At 47.8% G+C, this 17,293-nt stretch overlaps 1 protein-coding gene across 1 annotated transcript; it reads right to left on the reverse strand.

Annotated features, from left to right (window-relative positions):
• Positions 1-5,602: 5,602 nt before the first annotated feature.
• Positions 5,603-17,097, reverse strand: Eef1g (eukaryotic translation elongation factor 1 gamma). Its single transcript, XM_057779548.1, has 10 exons — positions 16,993-17,097; positions 15,828-15,986; positions 14,934-14,997; positions 14,639-14,781; positions 14,159-14,302; positions 10,198-10,327; positions 9,724-9,928; positions 6,268-6,440; positions 6,054-6,178; positions 5,603-5,834 (listed from the first exon to the last, which is right to left on the reverse strand). Exons 1-10 carry the CDS (start codon positions 17,002-17,004, stop codon positions 5,676-5,678), a joined length of 1,314 nt encoding a protein of 437 aa, XP_057635531.1. The 5' UTR covers positions 17,005-17,097; the 3' UTR covers positions 5,603-5,675.
• Positions 17,098-17,293: the final 196 nt, after the last annotated feature.

Here is a 17,293-nt window from a genome sequence, read left to right on the forward strand (position 1 = left end):
CCTGCTCAAATACAGGGAAACCCTCCATGGTACTGGGTCCTAATGAAATCTTTAAGGCAAATGGAGTCCAAGCTAAAGCTACTTAGGGAACAAGAATGATGGGGCTGACTCAAGAGACAGAAGCCTGGAAGATGAAGGAAGTCTTAGAAAGATATCCCAGAAAAAGGAAACTTGCTGAGCAGAGGGAAGATGAGTACCCACACCAGCAATGGACAGACTGCAGGCATAGGGATGCTGCGGGAGACTGGGGGGAAGGAAAACAAGGCAAAGCATGACTGCTTCAGAGAGAGGAGGGGAGGCAGGAGACAGAAGTGCTCAGGATGGGCAGGCAGTGTTGTAAACAGGAGCAAAAGGAGGGAGCTGGGATGGATAGAACAGTCCCAGCTTGCTTTCCCTCCCCAAAGGAACAAGAAGGGACAGAAAGATTGGGGAACATTAGCCTTGACTCTTCCACGGACTCGCTTTCCAACTTCCTCTGCCTTCCTGGGGAAAGGAATGCCAGCCTGGGTTTCCCTCCCTCTTCTGTCCACACTTCCCCAAGGCCAGCTTAAGGAGATCAGGCTGAGAAGAAAAGGAAGGGCCTAGGCTGCCCAGAGCCTGAGTCACCACATAGTTGAGGTTCCTGTCACTCAGTCTTGCCTCTACTACACCCTATGCCCTCTGCCTACTCCAGGACGTAGACTGCTGGAGCTGAACCTGCCCTGGGACTTGCTTCACTTCTAGGCTTCTTAGCAGAGCGTTGAGCTGCTGGAACCTTTGGAAGCCACCTACACTCTCTGCCCTCCAAAAGTTACATTCTGTGTCCAGTGTAATCACCATCAGCTCGAGGGAAGCAAAGGTGACTCAGTGTGTGGCTGGAGGACTGAGACCTGGAGGTATGTGTGGTAACTCACTTCCCCTCTCCGGGTTCCAGTTCATTCTCATGGGAAATAAAGGATGACTTGAGATGGTCTTCTGACAACCCCTGAGTGAGGTACATTCCGTAAGGCTGAGTCAAAGAAATGGATAGTTACTATTTGAAGAGAGTGGAATAAAAGAGGTGTGTTTACTAACCCCTGTCCTAACAGTATAAATGAATGGGAATGGGTGGGACAGGGCAGGGCCAGGCAGAGGCATTGCCACCTAAGGCAGCCAACACCCTAGGCCACTGGGTGACTCAATCAGCACACGAGGGATGGGCTGGAAAGGGCACTGAGCTCTGCAGCCTGTGAGTCAGGGGAAATGAGGATCTCCCCATGACTGGCTAGGGTCCCGCTACGGCAAACACTCTCCCTTACATCTACAGAGCTGTTGTCCCATCTCAGCCCCCACTTCCTACCAGGGAAGCCTTTCTGCCTCCCTTTCCCGTTCAGCTGCTTTCGGCTCCTCCCACTTGACCTAGACAATCCTTCCTCAGCCCTCAAAGCCAGTCCTCCTTGGCCACCAGTTCCCTCATGCCCTGCCATGCTCCCAACTACCATTAGCTCTGCCCATTCTCACTGTCCACCCCCAATCCTGGCACAACCAGCCAGATAATTGCAAAAGGGCTGAGCCAGCTCCGGGCCTTCACATGACAGCTGCTGCCGCTGCAAGGGAATGGGACAGCTGGAAACAGAGGCACATTCCATGGGAGATCCTATCAGAAAATAGTGCCACAGTCTGGCCACCCAGCGCCTGACCTGTGCAGTCAGGGATGGGGATGCAAGCTCAACTGGTAGAGCTTTTTGAGTGTGCCCAGAGCCCTAGGTTCCCCAGTGTGATATAGGCCAGTCACAGTAGGGCACACCTGTGATCCCAGCACTAAGGTGAACAGAGTATAGAATCGCAAGGTCATTCCCTGCTGTGTAAGTTCAAGGCTAGCCTGGATACCTAAGATCCTCTTTCCAGAAAAAAAAGAAAGTACCAACAGGTTTCCTGTGGAAATCAAGGAAATAAAAGGGAGATTTGGAAGAGGGGAGGAGACCCAGAAATGGAGATGAACCACTACTATATAATACCCAAGGTATTCTTCCTCTTATGATTGAACAGTAATCCTCTCTGCAGCCATCCCCTGGAGACACCTCCACCCTAGGCACTGGCACACAGGACATCCCAGATCTCCACTGGAGTAAGACACAGCCCACTCTGGGAGCCATGCCAGCCTGATGAGAGCAGACAGGAGCAGGTGGCGGCCTCTCTAACTTTCAGAGGCGTTAATATTTCAGCTATACAGCATTATAGAAGCAAACAGAGTGGCTACCCTTAACTATATCCAAACACACAGAGGGCAAACAAACCAGGATGTTCAGTATACTACTGGACTCCCACTGTGAGGTGGCAAGCCTTGGCCACCTACCACGATCTGACAAGTATGGACGTTCTGAGGGGTGCTGGTTGCCATGGAAACTATTAATTTCAGAAACGCCTGGGTGGGGCACTCGAGGCACTTTACTTAAGTGTGCACCCCTCCCCCATCCTTCAAAGGGGGAAGTGGCACATTTGGGGCATGTGGGCAGCTGGTGGGATGGGTCCAACCCAGGGAAGAGAAGCAGCTGTCCAGATCTGGCTCAAAGCAGGATATGAATGGGAGGGGGGAAAAAGACAAGCTAGGTCTATCTTGGAAGAACTTTAGAGAATTTTAATTTTAATAAGTTACTTATACGAAACTGCCAACAAAGCTAAAATAGCTGCTTATGGCCAGTATCTACCGGCTTATCTACATGCTAAACCAAGCTGCGCCTTCCCATTCACACTCCGGACTCTGTAAAGATTCTATCTGAGAGGACTGCAACTCTAGGTCCTGACCCCTCTCTTTTCAACCTCCCTCTGAGCTGAGCCTGCCCATTAAGTGGATACAGAGGCCTCCTTCCCTCACCCAACTAGTTTTCCACGATCCTGCTGTGTTCTCAGTCTGACCCATTCCCAACACTCTCCCCTTCTGCCCCTGACCCCTAACTCTGCCAGTTTGTGTGGGTAGTGCTGCCAGCTCCAGACAGTGGCTGATGGCACAGCCTCTCTGGCACCCAGAGACATTCACAGGCTCATGCTTGTATTGGTGGCTGATGGCAGAGGCAGACTAGGCTCTAACAAGACACCTCCAGCTCAAGCTGAGATGGAAGGCCAGGCAGGCCGCGTGGTGACTCAGGCCTCCCCAGGGCAGGGCGGGGACAGAACTAACCCCAGCCGTGCTTCCCCAACTGCACCCCCACTCCCCTAGAAACTTGTTAACTCTTCCCTAGGGGCCCATCCCATCAGCCTTCCATGCCCTCCTTGGCTCTCTCATCTGTGTACTGGTCCCCAGGTGAGGGTTTTACCTAACAACCTGGCCACCCTGCACCCAACCTCCAGGGTCAGAAGCACGAAGCAGGATGTACAGATGAGTCACCCTTCCTGCAGAGAAGCTCAGAGGGAGGGGAGCTGGAGGAGAGGGTCCCTGCCATCTCCAGTCCAGACCAAGACTGCTGCCTAAACACTGATCTACACCAAAGAACCCTACCCTTTTTACAGTAAGGCCTCCCTCCTAGAGGGACAAGGTGGTCTTTTTGCCTCAAACCCTAAGCCCTAAAGAGGCACAGAAGGTGGCCCTTTTGCCTCAATCTTCAGCTATTGGGAAGATGAAGGGGACACCAAGCAGGCAGTAGAGATTGCACAAGCAGAGGGGTGGGGCGGGAAACGGAATTTAGAAGTCTGACAGGTTCAGTGAGGCCCCAACAACAAAGATGGACACACCCCACACCAGCATCTAGTACTGTGAGAATACCTGAGACCAAACTGCACAGGAGACAAGTTTGGATCCAACACAAGATGAGCTGCCTGGGAAGCAGTACTGGAGCAAGAACCAACCCATCCTCAGTCATGTAGATTCCAAACTAGAGCTCTCACTAACCACCCACTCTTAACAAAACCCCAGCTGCAGGTCCAATCCCTAGTGAGGTTAGCCTTCTCCTCCCTCCAAGATCCTTATCCTACTAAGGATGGGATAAGAAAACAAACACAAAATCCTGTCACAGAGTTGAACAAAGGCAACTTTCTGCACCTACTAGTTTCTAATCCCTTTGCTTTTGGGCACAGGCTCTCAGGTAGCCCAGGCTGGCCTCTACTTCTAGAAGGGTGGGTGACACCAAACCTGCACTTCTGCACTCGATTAGAAACAGTTTCACTATGTAGCACTGAGTTCTCTGGCAAGACTCAGGCCTCAAGCTTGCAGCAGTCTTGCCTCTGCCTTCTAGTTGCTGAGATTACAGGCATATGCCACCACATCCGATGTATGCACTACAGGACTGACCACAGGGACACTGGGCGAGGTATGGACCCAGCCTAGTTTCTAATCCTAATGTAAGCTACTAGAACTTAGGGAAACACCTGGATATGGTGGCTCATTTCTGGAACTCCAGCACTTGGAAAGCCAGAACAGAAAGGGTCACTGCTAGCCTAAGCTACAGTGAGATCATTTAAAAAACAAATGAAAACAGAAAAACCCCAAATTCTGAAAATGTAATAAAATCAAGTTCAAAGTCAGGGATTAATAGTAACCGTTGGCCTCAGCAGAATATTAGGAAGCAATCCCAATGATTTGGTATTCTGGGCTTCAGGGTGACATCTACTGGATTCAGAAGTCAGTGTCCACCTCAGATGTGTTTACCTGGAGTTATTGTGAACCACCCCCAAACTTCCCTGTTAGAAAGCAGAGGCACCAAACCCAGGGTGGCAGCACCACATTTGTAACTCTAAAGCCTGGAGGCTGAGGCAGGGTCTTCCGTTTGAAGCCAGCCTGGACTATTAGCAAGAACTGTTTCAGAAACAACCTGGAGCCTAAAAGATGGCCCAGCAGTAAGAGCACTTACTCTTCCTAATGACCTGAGTTTAGTTCCCCAGAACCAACACTGAGCAGCTCTGGGGGCTCCAGTGCCCTCTTCTGACCTCCTGGGGTACCTGCATATCCATGCAGAATGTACACACAACAAATACATCTTTAAAACAAAGGATATGACCAGAGCTGACCAAGAGCCCAGGGTCTAGCCCAAGTAGCTAGTCTTCTAGTCTTCTAGCATATTTGTAGCACTGAAGCTGCAGGCCTGGGCGGCGTCACCCACCCACCCACCTACCCACCCACCCACTCACCTACCCACCCCATAAGCCACCTGTGAGGAAATACGCCTTCCCAACACTTGGAACTGGGGAGCTGGTATGCTTAAGGCCCATAGGACACGTACACACCCCCATCCAACAAAAATTACCTGTACCACAAACTTGTGTGGAACATTTAACTGCAATGGATATACATAGGTCCTATGAAAGCATCTGCACCATTACATAAGGTATCTGAGCACAAGGACTACAGGACAGAGGACAAAATCTATGACAAAACACAAATCCCCCGCATACTGTGTGCTACTCCAGGGCTCAGCATCATCAACAGACACGCTCTTCAACAGTCAAGATTCAGGAATACAATTTCTGTTAGTAATTAAGCCCCATGTCACCACCCAGTCTGCTTTTCCTCTTCCCCAAGTAGAAGATCATTGTGGGAAGAAGGGCAGCAAAGGCGAAAGCAAGGCCAGGCCTCTACTCCTGCTCTTCCCACAGGCAACAACTCTGAAGAAGCCACCACTCACAAAGGAGGCAGGGCACAAAAGGGTTCAATGTTCAGTTTCCTTTAATGACCCCCATCTCCCCTGAAGGGTAGGTGCAGGCAGCTAGGCGACGGCAAGACATGTTCACTTGAAGATCTTGCCTTGATTGACAGCTTTGCCCACATGCTGGAAGGCCCCCTCCCAGGAAAAGTACTCTCGAACCAGGGTCTGGGTCTCCTCGCTACCAGGATCCAGTTTCCGCCATGTATAGGACTCGTAGTCCACCTGCCAATCTGGACTTAGCTGGGGATAAAAAGCAGTACAGAGGCATGAGATTAGGCACTGGACACCGCTTCACATCCCTGCAACTCCAAGCTCAGACATCAGGACTCACACTGACGTGAACATACTTCCTGTGTACAATCCAGAACCCTTCCCTCATACCCACTGGCCCAGGCAAAGGACCCCCAGTTCCCTAGACTCTTGCCTACTTGAAGAGACTACCCCCAGTACCATCCTCACCGGAAAGGCAAGCTCTTGGCCTCGGAAGACCCAAATGCCGGAAATGGAGCTGCTGTTGTTGGTTCCAAAGAGGATGACACTAGCAAAGGCATTCTTCCTCAGTTTGTCTAATCGCTGGAACATGCCTGGAGGGAAAAGAGGAGACTGTTCAGCCTCTGGAATCCAGTCCCCATGACCTTGATCACCCTCCTCCCAGGCCCACTCCTCTTCTCACCAGTGATGAGGTTGCAACTCATAAAGGTCTGGGTGAGCTCCTCAGGGAAGCGATATTCAGCATACCACAGGGACCAGCCATCCTTATCAAAGTGCTCCCAAAAATATGGCAGCGCCACGGAGAGGGTGTCCTCGTTGGAGTACTTACGCTTAAACTCATCCAACACAAAGGTGCTAAAGAGAAAACAAGGAGGCCAATAAGGAGAAAGTCCTGCTGCCACTGCAAAGTATCTCCAGGCCACTGGCATTTTCGCCTAGCGTTTACTGGCTTGGTGTAAGTGGCCCCTATAACGCAGTGACAGACACTAACAGCATCAGGAGCAAAGAGAGCTAGAGGATGGAGCTGGAGCATAAACAAGACGAAGTAAGACACTTCTGGGCCTATGAGTGCTCGACATGCACGAGGAGGAAGCCAGGACCCAGAGCATCCCACCAAGTCCAGTGCAGGAGGACATGGCTGGCTGCTGCCCTCAAGTGGTAGCTAAAAGCAAGAGTCTGTTCTTCCTTCTAGTGCCCCTCCCAGGCATTCCCCAGGAATGCTCAGGTCAAACTCCCCACCTCTCTCCTCCCACCAGCCTTTCTAGGTTACAGGCTGGAACAGAAATGCAAGTCTTTATGCCCAGATCCTCTTAGTCCCTCTCTATCCAGTAACAAGTTTGCATACTGAAAAATTAAAAATTTACCAAAGAAAAGGTTACCAAAGTAACCTGACACTCAGGGTCAGATAGACAGAGCCACTAAAGCTAGCACAGCCACAGGAGGCACTTCCCCACGGCTCAGGTTCTATTATTTTCTCTTTCCAACTATAAATGTTTCTCAACAATATCTAACTCCAGTTCCAGGGGATCTGACACCCTCTTCTGACCTCCTCGAGTATTAGGCATGCATATGGTGCACATACAAACATACAGGCAAAACATTCCTACACATAAAATAAAAAATAAGTCTTTGAAAAATAATAAATGGCCACGCAGTAAGGCGCACCCCTTTTATCCCAGCACTTAGGAGGCAGAGGCAGGAGGATCTCTGTGAGTTCAAGGTCAGCCTGGTCTACAAAGTGAGTTCCAGGATAGCCAAGGCTACAAAGAGAAACCCTGTCTCAAACACCACTCCCCAGCTGGGCGGTGGTGGCGCACGCCTTTAATCCCAGCACTCGGGAGGCAGAGGCAGGCGGATCTCTGTGAGTTTGAGACCAGCCTGGTCTACAAGAGCTAGTTCCAGGACAGGCTCCAAAACCAGAGAAACCCTGTCTCGAAAAATCAAAAAAAAAAAAAAATGGTCTACAAGAGCTAGTTCCAGGACAGGCTCCAAAACCAGAGAAACCCTGTCTCGAAGAAAAAAAAAAAAAAAAAAAAACACCCACCCCCCAAACACATAAATTTCGCTTCAAGTTAGAAATGATATGCACCATATTCTCAGTGCTTAAGAGGTAGAAGCAGGAGGATCCAAAGTCCAAAGTCATTCTCAGACATAACAGCTCCAAGGCCAGCCTGAGCTACACAAGACCCTGACTCAATATAAATAGACTCGGTCTAAATATCACATTATTTCACTCAATCATTACATTGCCTAAGTCACTGCTACCCTTCTCTCATTTTACAGATAAGGTTAAATGGTGTGTCTGGTCCAAGGTCTGTAGCAAGAGTCTAGCAAAGCCAGAAATCTGCCCTTTAACCACCACAGTTCCCAGACTGGTCTCCAAACGTCCACCAGACAACTTTTCAAAGGGGCCTGAAACCTTAGAACCTCCCCCTTCCAGCTAAAAGGTAGGCCTGGAGACCTTTCAGCATTCCATCTGTTCTTCCCCCAAGTAACAGATCAGGTATGGTCTGCACCTGTAATCTCAACATAGGGATGTAACAAGATCCTGCCTCAAAAAGTTAGGAATGATGGTAGAGCTAGATGGCCCAGTATGCACAAGAATGGGTGAAGCCCCAAGTTCAACACTTAGCACCCTAAAATATATAGTGTATGTGTGTATACATATATACAGAGAAAGAAAAACAATATAAGCTCCTGAAACACATCTAGCTAGAGATCTTAAAGGGACTAGAATGAAACCTTGAACAAATGCCAGCTAAGTCTCTGACTTTAATTTTATATTAAAAAGTCTAAGGGGCCCAACGGTGGTGATACACACCTTTAAGCCCACAGCACTCAAGGAAGCAGAGGGATCTCTGTGAGTTCGAGGCCATTTCTACAACAGTCACAGGTACAAAGAAACCTTCTCAAAACCCCAAAAAGCCTAAGGGGATGTCGGACATGGTGGCACACTCCTTCAATCCCAGCACTGTGAGTTCCAGGATGGCTAGACTTGCCCTAAGGGAAGGGAAGTGTGGTAGCTCCTGTATGCAATCCAACACTTGAGACAAGGAGGACCTGGAGGAGTTAACGTCACTCTTAGCTACAGTCTCAGTGAGACTAGCCTGCCATACAGGAGACTGCCTTTGAGACACAGTGAGACAAAACAAAACACAAGAAAAAGAAAACTAAGTCTCTGCCTTTGCCCCTCGGTTAGAAAGAGAATTCTAACAGATTGAGGTCACAACTCAGTGGGGAAACTGCTTGCTCTGGTATGCAAGCATGGGGAACTGAATTCAGATCCCTAGCACTTACACAGTAGCTAGCACTTGTAATTCCCAGTGCTAGGGTAGCAGGCTAGAGTAAGCAGATCTTGGGGGTTCAAGCTCCAGGTTAAGACAGAGATTTCAAAAGGAGAAATGACTTTACAGATGCACCCAGGGGCACAAAGACATACACAACAAATAAAAGGGACTTCTGACATGGTGGTGCACCCCAGGATTTGGTAGGCAGAGGCAGATGGTCTCTGTGATTTTTTGGCAGTTTGGTCCATGCAAAGAGTTCCAGGTCAGTCAGGACTACATAGTGATACCCTGTCTTCTTCTTCTTTTGGTTTTTCGAGACAAGATTTCTCTGTAGCTTTGGAGCCTGTCCTGAAACTACCTCTTGTAGACCAGGCTGGTCTCGAACTCACAGAGATCCGCCTACCTCTGCCTTCCAAGTGCCGAGATTAAAGGCGTGCGCCACCACTGCCCAGCAGATACCCCGTCTTAAAAAAAGCAGAAGCAGGGCAGTGGTGGTGTACACCTCTAATACCAGCACTGGGGAGGCAAAGGCAGACAGATCTCTGAGTTCAAGGCCAGTCTGATCTATAGATCAAGTTCTAGAACAGCCAGAGCTTCAGAGAAATCCTGTCTAGAAAGACCAAAATCAATAACAAAACAAAATATAAACAAAAACAGGACTCCCAGATTGGTACATCCCAGGTGGAGGCAGGAAGATGAGTCAGAAATTCAAGGGCATCCTCTGTCACACAGCTCACAAGTCAGCCTGGACTACACTTACTCACACACATCAGTATTTACACAAACAACCAAACATTACAACCCTACATATGAGATGAACAAGGGTTAAGAATGCCTTCCAACATGCTTACCTCTTAGGCAAGTGAGCGAAGGGGTCCTTGGCCTTAGGCTCAGCAGCCAGTGCCTGCTCACACTCATCCATCTCCTCCTCAGGAGCTGGGGCAGCTGCCTTTTTCTCCTCTTTCCGTTCTGCCTGGGGCTTCTGTTTCTCTTCTCGTGAACCCTTTTCTTTCCTTGGAGTATCTTTTTTAGGCTGGCTCTCTGCAAACTTCTTGGCTAGTAAAGGAGACAGGAAAGGAAATATATTGCTTCTTTCCGTTTTCCTCCATACCCTGCAGCAGGCAGGGAAAAAGATTGGCAAGAACCACCAATTGGTTGTCCAAACAAACATCAAGGAACAAGCCACATTATCATGCGCACTGCATTCCAATGTCTTACAGTGACTATGTTCTGTGGGTCACCACAAGTCAAAGGCTATGTAAATCAGGGGGTGACAGAACAAACTGGACCCTGACCCTGACCACATGCTATCTCTTCAGACTTACCATCAAACTGGGCCATCTTCTCACACAGCTTCACCTCCCCCAAGACTGCCCTGAACTGGGGCTGGTTAATGCAGGTGAGGAACCATCGGTTGGTATTGGGGAAGGCCTGGCGAAAAGAAGGCTCTAAGACCTGCCAGGACATATGGACAGAACAAAGTCAACAGTGCAAAGTTTGCAAACAGATTTCAAACCAGAGCACAAAATCCTCACCTCTGGTTCCACTTTCCTCTCCACTCCCAGGAAGCAGAACCTTAAATTACTACATCTCCTGAAGGACTACTTTTTATTATTATGTATACAGTGTTCTGCCTGCATGTACGCCTGCAGACCAGAAGAGGGCATCAGATCTCATTACAGATGGTGCAAGCCACCATGTGGTTGCTGGGAATTAAACTCAAGACCTCTGGAAGAGAAGTCGGGGCCCTCAACTTCTAAGCCAATAGCTTCATGAATATGAATATTTTGTCAGCATGTATCTGTGTAAAACATATGTGTAGTGTCCCTTGAAGTCAGAAGATGGAATTAGATCTCGGAACTGGAGTTCCAGTTGATTGTGAGCCATATGGGTGTTGGGAGGTGAACCTTAGTCCTCTGGAAGAGGAGCCAGTGAGCACCTTTAACAGTTACGTTCTCTCCAGTCTCCTTTTTCTATTTTTCAGTCAGTTTTATTGCATAACCCAAATAGGCTTCCACATGATCTCCAGCCTCGGTGCTGGGATTTCAGGCGCTTCTTTCTTCTGCTTTTACAGCTCAATCTAAAAGGATGGTTGTTATTACCCTTTATATACTATTATTCCACGTAACACTTACTGTTTTAACCTACCTCAAGATCCAGCAATACCACTCTTGGGTATATACCCAAAGGATCATACCATAAGGACATGTGCTCAGCTATGTTTATAGAAGCATTATTGTCATAGCCAGAACCTGGAAACAACCTAAATGCCCCCGACCAAAGAATGGATGAAGAAGATGTGGTACATTTACACAATGAAACATCACCAGAAAAAAAATGACGTATTGAAATTTGCGAGCAAATGGATGGATCTAAAAAATATATTGAGTGAGGTAACCCAGACCCAGAAAGACAAATATCATATGTACTCATTCATAAGTGTCTTTTAGACACAAAGCAAATAAAAACCACCCTACACGTCACAATCCCAAGAACCTAGACAACAAAGAGGACCCTAACAGAGACATACATGGATCTAATCTACATGTGAAGTAAAAAGATGAGAGCTCCTGAGTAAATAGGGAGCATGGGGACCATGAGGGTAGAAGGGGAGGAGAGAGGAGTGGAAAAAAATATATATAGCTTAATAAAAATAATTCAAAAATACTTTTTTTTGCTCTTTTACATAAGCATTTCTAGTCTATTCTTTTAAATTTCATGTCAACAAAATTTTCTTAAGTCAGACTCAACAAAAGTCTCTAACGGAGCCTCTCTAAGAATACACGGGCTGGAGGTGTGGCTCACTGACAGAACGTAAACCACTCAGAAAGCACAAGGCACTGGGTTCCCAGTGTCCAACGGTGGGAGAGTTGGAGTGCCTAGAAATGTATTTTGCTAAATAAGCTGACCCAAAAAAAGACACTTTGTGTACACAGCTAGGAATGGAAGCTAGAGCATGCCAGGTAAACTGTGTCACGGACCCCATTCTAGCTCTACCCTGCAACTACAACCTATATTTATGATACAACCAAAGCTGAGACTCAGCAAAACAGTGTAACTTCTGCACGAACAGTACAGCCCTTCTAACTGCTTCACAGAAAAACTCACTGTCCTCTTTAAAAACTTTTCAGATTTGCCAGGCAGTGTTGGCCCACTTTAATCCCAGCACTTTGGAGGCAGAGGTAGGCAGATCTCTGAGTGAGGCCAGCCTGGTCTACAGATCAAGTTCCAAGACAGACAGGACTACTGCAGAGAAAGCCGGTCTCAAAAGAACAAAAACAAAATTTAAGATTTCATTTTTACATATTTGAGTGTTTTCCTTCCATTTATATCTATGCACCATGTGAATGCCTGGTGCCCACTGAGACCAGAAGGTATTGGATTCCCCTTGAGCTGGAGTTACTTATAAGCTGCCATGTGTATACTGGGACTTGAGCCTGAATCCTCTGCAAAAGAGTGCTCTTAAGTGCTGAGTTATCTCTTCAGTCCCACACTACTTTTTTGTTGTTGTTTCTCGAGACAGGGTTTCTCTAACAGTCCTGGCTTTGTAGACCAGGCTGGCCTCGAACTCACAGAAATCCTCCTGCTTTTGCCTCCCAAGTGCTGGGATTAAAGGTGTACACTACCACCGCCTGGCCCTACACTACTATCTTAAGAAAGTCTTAATTTATTTTTTGTTTTTATGTATATTGGTGTTTGCCTGCACATGTCTGTGCACCACATACATTCCTAGTGCTCACAGACGCCAGAAGAGGACATGACATCTCCTAGAAATGGAGTTACAGTTAGGAGGCACCATACTGGTGCTGGGTGACCTCTGGAAGCACAGTAAGTGTTCTTAACTGTGAAACCGTCTCTCCAGCCCGTCGTTTTCAAATTTGCCAAAAATAGAAGGGGGTGAGCTAAATTTTGTCATCTGATGATGATGATGTGGGATTCTCCTTTGTATGCTGCGAATACAATTGGTTAATGAATAAAGAATCTGCCTTGGTCTATGATAGGACAGAGTAGAGTTAGGTGGGGAAAACTAAACTGAATGCTGGGAGAAAGGAGGCGGAGTCAGAGAGAAGCCATGTAGCCCTACCAGTAGCAGATGATGGAACTTTACCCGGTAAGCCACAGCTTCGTGGCGATACACAGATTAAAGGAGATGGGTTAATTTAAGATATGAATTAGACAGAAATACACTTAAGCGATTGGTCACACAGTATTGCAAATAATATGGTTTCTGTTACTATTTTGGAGCCGAGTAGCCAGGAACAAACAAGTGGCTCTCCTACTACACACAGATGCCAGGAACTCCAAGTTCTGAAGCAATATTTGAGCACTTACTAGCTGTGTGTTGTGGGCAGGGAAGCACTACAATGACTGCAGGAGGCACATGGTCCAGCACACAATCACTTTTTTCTTTGTTCCCACTATACTCTGGATCAGATGTTGCTTGGAATCAATACAACATTAAGGAAAATAATAATAATAACCTGAGGGGCTAGAGAGATGGCTCAGCAGTTAAGAGCACTCACTGGCTGTTCTTCCAGAGCTCCTAGGTTCGATTCCCAGTACTCACATGGCAGCTCACAAAATGTCTTTAACTCCAGTTCCAAAGGATCTGGCATCCTCACACAGACATACATGCAGGTAAAACACCAATGCACATAAATTCATAAATCAAAACAAATAAAAAAATGGCTGTTCTTCTAGATGACTCTGATTTGATTCCCAGCACCCACAGGGTAGCTCACAAACCCTTGGGATCTGCACACATAATGTGCATACATACATACATGCAAATACATGTTAAGTGAAAAATTTTATGTTTTAAAAAAAAGTAAGCCAAATAGTGATTGCTACCACCTTGAATTTATAAGTAAAATAAAGAACTGTGAGAATTCTTATACCCCTCTCTCTGCACCAGTGAATAATGAAGCCAAGACAGGAACTCAGATCTGCCTCCAACAGCCCTTGATGCTATAGGAGCCGTCGGTGCCTCTTACCTACCTTTAATTTTTGCTCACTATATAGCCCAGGTTGGCCTCATACCAGAGTGATCCTCCTGCCTCAGTACCTCAAGCAGTAAGATTACAAGTGTAAGCCACCACCCCTACCCTTACCCATCTTTAAATTAAACCCAGATTCTCAAGAAAATAATCAACATCACCTAAAATGAAAACAGCCACAGAACTCAATCCTGGGATCCCTACAGCCATTAACTGGCCTCCAAAGCAGAACCCAGGGCTCCCCAGTACTAGTCAACCCTCTGTCAAACGAGTTCTTTACAAACCTTACCTGCTTGTAGAGCCACAGAAGGGTACAGACAACTGTGATATCAGCCAGAGTCACTCGCTCACCCACCAAGAAAGTCCTCGTCTTCAAATGCGTGTCCAGCAGCCCCAAGATTCGTCTCACCTCTTCTTTTGCATTTTCAGTGGCCTGTTGTTTTGAATACTCAAGTTTAGTGAGTACCAAGTGCCTTTCCCTGTGCTCCCCAATTAACAGAATCAAGAGCCACTTAAAATAAGCAAGCATTGGCTCAGCCCCCGTCCTGTCACTAGAATCTTGGTTCACCTCAAATTTATTAGAGTTAAACACTCATGTTACATTTCTTCATGGTCAACATGACTTTTATTTCCACTAAACGGATGGTGATCCCTTACTGGTTTTCACAGGTCCCTGGCATCTTTTCCTCCATCTCTTTATTTCCTATTCCCAAAATGCAGGAGCTGACCCCATCTCTGTGCCTAGCCCTCCCCAAGTTCCAAAGCACACCTGTTTGTTATGGTGCATGATGCCCAAGGTGGGGAACACCCAGGTGCTGGCTGGAGGGACGATATCACTGTCAGCAAAGCTCACCCACTGCACCACCTGAGCTGCTGCCTCTGGAGTACTTCCCCGCAGGTCCTCATTGCTTACTGCAAAGGCAAAACATCAAGCTTAGAATTTACAGGTCAATGCCAAAACCAACCCAGGTTTCTAGGATTCCACCTTGTCCACTGCAGTTACTCCCAGCCACATTGACAGCCTCATCCCCAGAACCTCTAAATCCTGTATCCCCACAAATTACCATAATAGGCGATGGCATTGCTCTCAAACACGCAGAATCCATCATCACCCTCAAATGCTGGAACCTGGGGACAAAGCAGTGAAAAGAAAACGTAGTATGCATGGGGATTTCTCACTGGCCAATTCTCAGGGTTAAATTGTTCTACACGAGAATGTTAAAAAGACAGCCATTGCTATACAAACTCAGGAATGAAGCATACTCAGTAACCCTTGTAATCTGAATTTAGTGTTGAGAATAAGAATTCAAACATGGTTAAAATGTGAAATTAAGGCGCCATACCCTTAATCCCAGCAGTCTGAGTCTGAAACCAGCCAGGGCTACTGAGACCTTATCTCCAAAGGAACAATATATTGAGGTATGGATGGCAGACAGCCCTACATCTACAGCTCCACTACCTGCAGCGTTAGGGACAACCCACATACAGCACCTGCCCTCCTCCACACTCAGCTTTGGATATTCAGATCCGCTTAAGCCCTTTGGGATAAGAATCCAACTCACAAGAAACTTAATATATGTGTACAGATAACACTTGCCCAAAATACATTTCATCCCACAAATATAAAGCAGGTTTGTAACTCTTGACAGTCGCTGAGCAGCTCTCAATTTCCCTTCATAACTATACATTCCTCCAACTTTTTTCCCTTTATAGGCAGGCTCTTCTTACTAGACTATATAGGCTGACCTCACACAATCCTCCTGCCTCAGTCTCTAGAATGCTGAGATTACCAGAAGCCTTCAAAATGACTTTTTCCTTTTAGGTGCTTGGATTGTAATCAAACTCAGGGCCTTTCACCCCCAGGAAATTTTTAAGAATCACTTCAATGTTAAAGAATATGGAGGCTATCTTCAGAACAAAATTCTTGGGCTCTTTGGGGTCTCTGCTTCCCTACTCACCTTGCCAGCAGGAAATTTTCTGAGAAATTCAGGGGTGCGGTTGGTTTGGCCAAAGTGGAAGTGGGGTGGTGCGGAGAGCACGCGGACCTGAGCCCCACTGTACTGAGCAGCAATGAGGGCCTTGAAGGCTCTCCAGTTTTCAGGATATGTGTACAGGGTCTAAGAGAAAGGGTGGAGAATGGACTTGAGTAAAGCAATCCTGAAGGCTACTTCCCACACTTCCCCGCAATCCCAACGCCTTCGACTCATTTTTACTCCTTCTGCTGAACAAATAACTGCGTATGCCCTGTGTAATCAGAGTCCTCTGAAATACCAAGAACAGAACTACATACCAGCTGCTAAATAAAGCTTGCCGACAGATATGACCTCCCTTAAGGACATCTCTAGCAGCATTCTTCCCTTCCAAACTTCCTGGCCAACAGACTCCCATCTGCCCAAATACACACGCGTCCATGTCTCCCTGAGCCCTTGTTTCATTCATTCGTGGTGACCCAGTGCATGACTACGGCAGGCTTGTAGAACTTCCCAAGTACACACATCGACCATAGATTTCCATGTTCCCCTCAAACCAGCCACGCTGGCCTCTAATGGCATGATCTGCTCATCAACTCCTCTTCCTAAAAAAGCCTGTCTCTCCTCGACGCACACTAACATCCCTCTGGTCCTGTCCTGCGATGTTTCCCGGTTATCTCCCTATTAAAACCTGATCAGAGGGGTCCATACGGTCTGACTTCGGGGTTCCTTATTCCTCTGGCTCTCAAACCTCCCCGAAAGACAGCTCTAAGTGTGTCAGCGTCTCTGCCCACAAGGACCCTCTCCTTTTTCACTGTTCCCGCTGTTGACCCCCAAAACCGTCGCAAAAGTTCCACCAACCTGCCGAGACGCCACATCTTAAGATGGCAGCGCAGCTGAACCACTTTTTAAAGACCATGACAGTGGAGAGCCATCATCTCTTTTCTCCTCAACCCCAGAACATTCCACCTCTGGCCTCCCAGCCCCAGTTCCCCTTCAGGCCATAGGAACCCTGCTCCATGGCGGTACGGTCTGTGGGCCCCAGATCGGCTCTCCGTTTGTGTCTGGAACTCTCCCGGCGCCCACTGACCCGATTCAGTCAAAGGATGGCGGTGGATGGGGTGACCTGGATCACCGGAGCCGGCAAACTTACCCCAGCCGCCATGGTGATTCCGCAGAGAAAGGGGGTGGGGCTGTCGGTGCTGCCGCAAAGTAAGCCGCCAGGGAGACAAGGGAGGGGGTAAGGGGACAGCCGGGCGGAAACAGCGGCCGGAAAGCGAGGACGGCATAAAAGGCACACGCACGACAGTTCCGTCTCCAGCAGCGCTGAGTTGGAAAAAGCAAGGGGTGGGGCCCACTGCCTGGAATGCAGAGCTGGCGCCTGCGTAGTATGGCTCTGGACAGGCCTGTCCCGCCCCTGTGGCCGACCAATCGGAAGCCTGATAGAAGACGGA

This window comes from Chionomys nivalis, chromosome 8, assembly GCF_950005125.1.
Source record: "Chionomys nivalis chromosome 8, mChiNiv1.1, whole genome shotgun sequence".
Lineage (NCBI taxonomy): Eukaryota > Metazoa > Chordata > Mammalia > Rodentia > Cricetidae > Chionomys > Chionomys nivalis.